Raw genomic sequence first — 9378 nt, 5'->3', positions numbered from 1 at the left:
TGCGTTGACTGAAGAATTCCCAGAATACAATGGCGGTCACATCGGTCCAATAAGTTATTTTATTAGCCTTTTATATTTTCTCGCTTTAAAAAAGTCATAAGTTGTATAAAATTATAACCTTATTGTATTCAAATAAAAACCATTATCAAATAAAAAATGGTTGCAGCTATTGGTAATTATTTAAAAATCGAGATCAATAAATATAAAAGTTGGAAATGTAATACCCAACTGTTTAGCTCACTGGGTTTGAACTGCGATAACCCGGCGCTGCTGCCTCGCTTTATAATAAAAAGTGTTTTGCTTTTGTGTCGTCATCAAAATAATAACAAAGGGCATATGTTTGATTACCAAGTTTATTTACTATTGAATTGTCTGATAAATCTGTAACAATTTCATACACTGATTGAACATCATTAATTAACAAATCATGAAACGCTAACGACATTAGGACTTTTTGAATTTCTTTTTTGTTAAAAATCCTGTTTTTCTAACTATTTGTTTTCTTTCCATATAATGTTTCTTCATTTTTTTTTGTTTGTCAAATTCCGACTTTTTCCCCCTCATGGAGAATTTCATTTCTCTATTTCCTCCAGTACCAGTCACAACAGTAGAAAACCCTTCTTTTGCGAGGCGGTCGCCCAAGCTGGCTTTGCTGACTCTAGTGATACTTTTAATATTACTGGAAATTTTTGGCGCTTTACTAAATTCATAAATAGACTCTTTATTGTTGTTATCAGAATCCCCTTCATTATTATCCTGCTGTTGGTTGCGAATGATTCTATGTTGCTTCTTGACTTCTTTCACCCACGACCTGTCCTCGTCTGAGCTTTCATCGCTCGATTGATACAAATCCACGTCGGAATCCTTTTCTTCTTGGTCATCAATCTAAAACAATATCCAAATTAGCCACAAATACACTTAACGCATACGACGTTAAGATAATAGGGCGACTCAGGGCGGAGTTGTATGTGATGATTGCTTAAATATGTAGAACATGTAAATAGATAATAAATTACCTGCATGGATTCCACTTCTCTTACTTGTTTGTCTTTCGGCTTGTCGAGCCTTGAAAGCACTGGATTGAGCAGTCTATATTCTTCTGCTTGTTTGTCAACTTCGAAATCAGGATTTTCAAAGAGAGCCTGCGAATTTAACATATGTGGTCGTCCAAATCAAAAAGGCGGCCTTATGGCGGCTAGCACTTAGCTCTTTATTACCGTTGTTCCCATACAAAACAACAGCAATAAAGACTGAGAGAGTATTTATACCTAATACTTCTTAATATGTGGTCGTCCAAATCAAAAGTGACCTTATGGCGGCTAGCACTTAGATCTTTATTGCCGTTGTTCCCACACAAAACAACGGCAATAACTCTCTCACAATATGAAATGTCATGCTTAGTAGTTACTAGTCAAACATCAATAATGTTTTGTCCGTATATAAGATTCATTACTAATGAATAATGAACAAGTCAGTGCCATGGATGTGGCATTTTAACGTGCCCATGATTTCATGGGCACCTATTAATTAGTAGGAGTACCTATTAATTCCATGAGCTTGCCATACAGGAATGTCGGGAGAGACCCATCCACTTTTTTTATAATGTCAATAAATAAAAGTTTATAAGTATGAAGCTTGTATCACAGTGATGCATAGATGAACAAAAAGAAAAAATAACTGGGGGTTTCTGCATTAACATTATTTTCTATTCAATGTTTTAAGCAATTTTTGCGGAGGGGGAAGGGTTACACAAGAACATTTCGTTGATAAAGCTTTTTCGATATACAACATCTAGTTTTCATAAAAAAATATTCCTGTTTGGCGGATTTTAAATTTATCACCTAACAGATCCTTGTTTCTGAGGCGACCTGGCCGAGACGTTTGTACACAATGGATTTTTAATAAAATGTGAAATGTAAAATAGAAATAATATGAAAAAATTCAATCAATTGTGAAATGTAACTACCATCTTTTTGGAAATTTGATGTCCCTGATTCCTTTTTTCGGCATAAAACTGCAGCATGACAGCTACTACTTATTCATTCGCGCGGTCGATGTGATCTACATATTGCCCGTTTTATTACCCGTGGCAAGGCTGATGTCCATGCTTTTTGCTTTTGTTTTAGCGAAGGGGTAAGTCTAGTTATGGCATCTCAATTCCAGGTATGTGCAGAAAGCAAGTCTAATATACTTTGATGAAAACAAAAAAGTAGCATATCACGTAATTAATAAAACTGATAAATGAAAGTGAAATTTATTATTTTTGGTTATTTAAATTCCTATATACATTAAAATTTGTGCCCAGTCAAGTAGTCCATTGCCCCACATAGAGATGTTTCTTTAATAAACAACTGTAATGAACAAGAACAAAGCAGGTCAGTTCGTGGTCTTACCTTGAATCGGTCATCCTTAAGTAGATTACTGGAAACTTTTTTCTTTCGACTGTCAGTATCTAACAAACGTGAGGCTAGTTCCCGGTTGACTTTGGGCAAATTGTCGTCGACTTTGAGGCGCGACGGTCTCTCTTGTTGAATCTTCTCTCTTATTTTCTGCTTTTTGTATTCCTCAAATGCGAATGGATCAGCTATTGATTTTGCTCTCTTATATAGTCTGACATCTACGAAATATCTATAACATAAAATGTTATAACGTATTACAATAATATATTTATTTAATTTGCATTATTTTATTATATTTGTTTGGAAGATTATCGTCTAAACAAATGAAATCTTAATAAATATATAAAAAAAATAGAAATATAATTTACCCATGCATATATGCTCTCAGAAGATTTGTTCCAAGTAGATGATCCAGCCCCAATGACTCTAACTCTTGTTTCGTCACAAACTTATAATCGTCATAGACCGTCTGAGATGCCGAGCTTTCCATTTCTTCAGTCAAATTGTCTAAGAATGCACACCACTTTGGAGCTGGGCCTATATAATAAGTAATTATCTCAATAGAGAAAAAAGCTCTTACTATACTCATTCGCTTATTATCTCTATTATGCTATGAGATTATTTTTGATAGTCCAAATATTGTAGAAATGTATAGAAAGTTGTATAAAATTTAAACTTTAAACATTTGATTTAAAAGAACTAAATTTCTGAGTCTAGTGCACAATCTGACGAAATTATGTATTTATTGTCGTCCATATATCTGTGCAAACTAGAGCACTTTCGGAATCATGCGTGTATAAATATGCTACAAAAATCTCTTGAGAAAGGAATAACAAATATTACTTAGCATAATTAAACTGATAAATACCTAAAGATGGGATATAATAAATTTGCATTTTTTGATCCTCGACTGCCATCATACTAAGACCAGTGTTTGGAACAACACATAAATCATTAAAGTCGACGGATGATTCAATACTAGTGTACTGTTTGCCCTGAAAAACAAAATATAATCCACTTAATATAAAATATTGCATTAGAACTAAATAAATATTAGGACAAATCAAACAGATTGAGCTAGCCCCAAATTAAGTTCGAGACTTGTGTTATAGGATATTAACTCAACGATACCATGTATTATAACAAATACATACATAGATAAACATCCAAGTCCCAGGCCAATCAGAAAAAAAAACATTTTCCATCATAACCCGACCGGGGCTCGAACCTTCCGGTTCAGTGGCAAGCACTTTACCACTGCGCCATGTCAATATGAAACATAACTTACAGTATTTTTATTCCAAATTTTAACTATTGTAGAATCCATGGAATAAACATAATCAAGATGCTTATGAAATTCTATTTTTTTAATAGGGATTTCATTCATGTGATCTTTCACCAGGAGGGGTTTGCTTGACCTGATATCATAAAGCAGTACATGACCTGTTGATGTTCCTACTCCCATTCTAAGAGGTCCATCAAACTTCAATGCAGTAATACCAGGTACACTCTCATTTCTAAAACAAAACAATTATTAAAAGTGACATTAGTATTGCGACACAGTGCATTTATGTATCTACTTTTGAAGAAATAAATTCATTCATTGAGTGGTTTTATAATTATTTTAGTTAAGTTGTGAAATTACAAATGACGTACTTATATTCAGAATCTGTACAGTGTAGGGCACAATCCAGTATTCCCTGTCTTATTTTTGTTCTAGGGTCCCAGGCTTCCACATGTCCACTATCTGTTCCGCAAATAAGTAGACCATGCTCATCATTAACACCACAGCAACTAATTTCAGATGCTTTTGAGACAAATGGCGCTAAGAATTGTCCTAATTCTAAATTTAACCTATACACCTCCTAAAAATAATAAAAATAATATTAAAGGTAAATATATATTTTTGGTAAGGAGGCAAATTATTAGAGAAATTTAATTGTACAGACAAATGTAACAATACCTATACATACAGAATATGCTAATCAGACTGAAAAAGTATATTTTCTATAGTTTAGCTGAACTATTATGACTCTTCTTCAGGCGTTCCAGATCTTCGATTTTTATACCTCAACAGAAAATGCTCATCAGACTGAACAACTTTTATTAGAGCGTCATTTCTACGTTTCCTATAGTTTAGCTGTACCATCATAGATCTGCATCAGATCTTCGATTTTTATACCTCTACTGAAAATGCTATCAGACAGAACAATTTTTGTTAAGTCGTCATTTCTATATTCCCTATAGTTTAGCTGCACCATCATGGGTCTACATCAGGTGTTCCAGATTTTCGATTTTTATATCTCAACAGAAAATGCTCACCAGGCTCAATAACTTTCGTTTAGATGTACCATCATTGTTCTTCATCAGGTGTTCCAGTTTTCAAAATAATTTATACCCTGTATGTTGCCCATGCCTAATAGCTATATAACAAAAAAGTTCCATTCAAATCCGTCCAGTAGTTCCGAAGATGTACAAACAGACAGATATTTTTTTCAAATTCTTACTCTGTTGCTGTGACTTTATATCAAATTTTATTTTTATGAAAATTTATTCAACGTACAGGAACTTTTTTTCTACTGTTTTTTTATATGTATTGATGATTTTATGAAAAGTTACATACAGAAGAAGCACCAACAACAAATAAGTCACAAGATGGCTTGTGATATGCAATATCTCTGCCAAATCGCGGTACTCTCAGTCTGTAGTGACGACCATGTCCAACATGGAATTCCACATAACGGTCGCATTGCAAAAAAACAATCTGAAAACAGTAATTATAATTTTTAATTCATGTAATTATGTAAATATATTTTCATTATGTAATTATTATTTTCATACACACAAACAAATAAAAGTATATGTATTATTTTCAATCAATTGAAAATATTTGCATCTCCTAATTTTTTGGGTGAGTTAAGCCATTTTGTGGTGTTCACTTTAGTAACAATGAACTTAAAATTATATGTTACCATGCAACTGCAAAATATGAAAAACATGTTTTTGGGGTCAACCAACAACAATATTATAAAAACAAGAAGTTTTAGTTTCTAATATCTTCTTCTTTTGTTGTGTATTATTGCTAACATTTATTCAATCTCAGATGACGGTCTTAACCTCTGGACCACCACAGCTTCTAACATTATTGGGTTCAACTACACTTACCATTTAGCTTTAAGATTAAATGGTTTGTGGGTTCAACACATGTATTTACTAATTTACCTTAGTATAATCATCACTCAGTATTTCAAAAGTGACTACTTCAGAATCTAAGCATCTTTCAAACTTTAAAGAGAGATTATTGACATCAAAACACTTGATTCTTGGTTTATAAATTCCAGTTGCCATTATGTATTGCCCATCTTTAGATACCCGGAGAGAAGTACTAACACCAGGCATGTCAAATTCTTGAATAAGTTCAATTCTTCTTCGAAGATCTACATTTTTTTTTAAAAGTGCTCTTTTCTTGCGCTCTGACAGCCACTATAAAATGAAAACAATACAAATTAAGTATGTCAATGTAACTTATTCATTCAATATGGGCAAACAAATATTATTAAAGCTTTGCCAAAATTTTTTAGACTAATCATAAGGATTTTAAGACCTAATTAGTAAAAAAGTAGGATTATTTCATCACATGCGGGACATAATATAAAAAACAAATAACATAAATTAATAGTAAAGTTCTTTTTTGTGAAAAAAATACAAGAGTTAATATTTTTTGAAAATATTAATTATTGATTTATTAGTTTACTCTTTGTGCATATTCTTGTACTTTCTCATACTTTCAGAGCAGAGGCATCCCACTCAGATAACATTTCAGAGTAAAAAATTGGGGGTTCCCATTAATATCGAAAACAAGCTACTACTTATAAAGTTTGCACTAATTCTTACATATTGTATGAACAATATTTATATATACCAAAATTTTGTTGAATATAACTATTATATGTATACTATTTAGAAACAATTTGGTAAGTGGTTATGTAGACTAAAAGGTCTTAATAATATGAAATACAACCGGCCCGCGACATGAAGTCAACCATCTTTGTCGATGCTATTGTGGCCTATCAGCTGCCAAAGCTATGGGTAGTGGCCCTATTTTACAGCGGGTCCAAGCAGATTTTATTATTTAGCGAAGTCGGAATGGACCGCTAGGGTCCGTCCCGGCTTCGCTAGGGTCCGTCCCGGCTTCGCTCGGGTAAACACGTAATAAATTATAGACCTAAACCTTCCTCCTGAATCACACTATTTGTGAAAACCGCATAAGAATCCGTGAAGTAGTTTATGAGCAAACAGACAGACGCGGCAGAGGACTTTATTGTTGTTGTAAGGATACTTTTAGTATTTACCTACTAGCTTTTTCATAAACTTTAGAAATAAAATACGTACATCAGGCAAAGATTTCCCAGCGCTGAGATTGTAGATTTTTACGTTATCTATTTCGAACACTTGCATTTTAATAAACTTATTTCATATATATCAAGAGATGAAATAATTATATGATGAAAGAAAATTTATAAACAAAATTTGAAAACATTGCATGGCAAACTTTCTTGTTCTAGGTTATATTTTTTTTTTTTCTGAACAGCCCTGACATTAAGATGCGATCCCACCATTCCCACATTATTTCATCCTATCATATTACTATTATAAATGCGAAAGTTTGTGAGGATGCTGTATGTATGTATTTAACTCTTTCACGCAAAATCTACTGGATTGATTGTTATGAAATTTGGTTTTGTTTGATACACGAGTAGAGTACAACCTAGAATAAAACACGGTACTTTTTTCCCGAAATTCTCACGGGAACTTTAAGTCGGATAGTAAGTTTGTTTTTCTTTTTTGTCGAATAAATATATTTTCTTTCTTTCTTACTATTTAGAGCATACCTACTCCTACATTAATACACGCGGCGCGGTTTGTGGTATCACAGGATCACTCGTACACCAACATTAAAAACTATATTCACGAAAAGAAATGTCACTGTCTAGTTAAAAATAAAAAAGATAAATTGACGTTTTAGTTGATGTAGAATAGAAAGAGGAAAAAATGTCTACAAAAAACAAGCGCGGTGGCTGGTGGATGGCTGGATTTAAATTATAACCCAATTGGTTAATTTAAGGGTGTTTTAATTTTATTTTAAGTACCTAGTACATACCTAGGTAAAAAATAATTTTCTTAAGGAAAGTCAGGAAATAGAAAAAAAATCAAAGCGAAGTAATTATCCTTGAAATCGCTTTTTCGGAGGCAGAGAAATAAATCGTTAAAATACCTATAACAGAACAACTAAAACATGGCTAATATTTCTAATAAAAATAAGCCGCAGTTACCGAAATCGGTCCTGGAAATGAAGTTTATGCGAAAAACTAAAGAGCGTATTGAAAAGGAAATTGAAAACACACAAGGACATGATAGTTTGTACTCCAATATTATAACAAATGAAATGAGGCATGCAAGTGGGAATTTTATAACGGAATCAAGTTTTATCTTTTGCGAAGATCTTTTAGAAGGTAGATTATCTTTTAAAGGCATGAATCCAGAAATTGAACGGCTTATGGATGAAAATGGAGCGAATGAAAATGATGGTGAAATGGACAAAGATATATCTGATGAAATTTTAGCAAAGAAAATGGCAGCTTTTAATAAAAGGAAAAGGCAATCAACAGATACTCCTAGTAAATACTCAGTTGTCAAAAAGAAAAAGTAACCAGTGTATTTTATTAACTAATATGGATATTCTTTATCTCTATGACATTAAAGATGCTTGTTAGATACAAACAACTATTTATGGCCTGATGAGTTAAGCTGAGAATAACAGTTTAATACCTAGATAATAATATTCTATTGTGAGTAATAAAGTACATACCTATTGATTTTCTTGTTTTATTTCTTTTCAATTTTTGTGTCTGTGCCCATTTTTATATGTCCGTGTCTGTAATTATTGAAACATCCCCACAGCTGTGCCCCAGGCCCTCTAATAGGATGATAGATAATAATTTGTCACATGCTTTCAACAATTCAACTAAACTGTCTAATGAACTTTTATTTTGTAATTTTCTATTATAATAGTTTTTGCTCGCGGCTTCGCCCGGCGTTCGCTCGTAACTTATTTTTGTCAATGTCTCGAGTTTTAAGCAACATATCGCGATGAAATCAAACAGGCAAAAATTATTTTTAAAAAATGTTTTGGCTTCTATTTGTCGACTTATATATATATATATATATATATATATATATATATATATATATATATATATATATATATATATATATATATATATATATATATATATATATATATATAGTTAATCTTGAAAATTCACATCAGGCTGAATAACTTTTGTTAAGGCGTCATTTCATCAGGTGTTACAGTTTTTAAAATAATTTATACCCTATATGTTGCTCAGGCCTAATAGCTATATAACAAAAAAAAGTTTCATTCAAATCCATCCAGTAGTTCCGAAGATTAGGAAGATTAGCGTGTACAGATTTTTTCAAATTCTTACTCTGTTGCTGTGACTCTATCGCCTAATTTTTTTTAATTTAAATTTATTCAATGTACCGGATTTTTTTTTCTACTGTTTTATGTATTGGTTGACTACAAAGAGTATGTATACCAATTATCAGCTTTTAATCTTGAAAATTGTATTAAGTCCCTCTTAATTAATCCCTTAAGTAATTTTTCATCCTCCTTTTGAAGGAGTTGAGGTTGATTTTCAGAAAAATCTGAAACATGTTTTTATTAATTTGTTATAAACAACTAAAACCCAAATTTTCAAGTCACTAACTTCAACGGTGTAGAACTTGCAAGTTTTTCACCCCCTTCAGGGTAGAATATCCAAAAATCCTCTGTTAGTGTTCACCTACATGCCAAATTTCAGCTTCCTGTAGTAGGTTGTCTGTCAGTCACTCACTCACTCAGTAAAATTAATTATATAAACTTGTTAAATTATTAAAAGTGACTTAGGAGTATTGA

General features: G+C 32.2%; 2 protein-coding genes across 3 annotated transcripts; one reads left to right on the top strand and one right to left on the bottom strand.

Moving 5' to 3' along the window:
• Positions 1-335: 335 nt before the first annotated feature.
• Positions 336-8409, bottom strand: l(2)34Fd (lethal (2) 34Fd). 2 transcript variants are annotated; one of them, XM_053746580.1, is made up of 10 exons: positions 8269-8409; positions 5622-5882; positions 5023-5163; positions 4056-4264; positions 3688-3916; positions 3268-3394; positions 2768-2936; positions 2394-2628; positions 1017-1142; positions 336-885 (listed from the first exon to the last, which is right to left on the bottom strand). In XM_053746580.1, exons 2-10 carry the CDS (start codon positions 5796-5798, stop codon positions 445-447), a joined length of 1854 nt encoding a protein of 617 aa, XP_053602555.1. In that variant the 5' UTR covers positions 5799-5882; positions 8269-8409; the 3' UTR covers positions 336-444. The 2 variants fall into 2 exon arrangements, with proteins under 2 accessions (XP_053602555.1, XP_053602468.1); XM_053746493.1 differs by lacking the exon at positions 8269-8409 and adding an exon at positions 6792-6992.
• Mpp6 (M-phase phosphoprotein 6) lies at positions 7404-8275 on the top strand. The gene has a single exon (XM_053746715.2). It carries the CDS (start codon positions 7696-7698, stop codon positions 8107-8109), a length of 414 nt encoding a protein of 137 aa, XP_053602690.1. The 5' UTR covers positions 7404-7695; the 3' UTR covers positions 8110-8275.
• Positions 8410-9378: the final 969 nt, after the last annotated feature.

Source organism: Plodia interpunctella, chromosome 1 (genome assembly GCF_027563975.2).
Source record: "Plodia interpunctella isolate USDA-ARS_2022_Savannah chromosome 1, ilPloInte3.2, whole genome shotgun sequence".
NCBI classification, from domain to species: domain Eukaryota; kingdom Metazoa; phylum Arthropoda; class Insecta; order Lepidoptera; family Pyralidae; genus Plodia; species Plodia interpunctella.
Note: the sequence above shows the minus strand (reverse complement) of the source record. Positions and strands in the feature narration are given on the sequence as shown.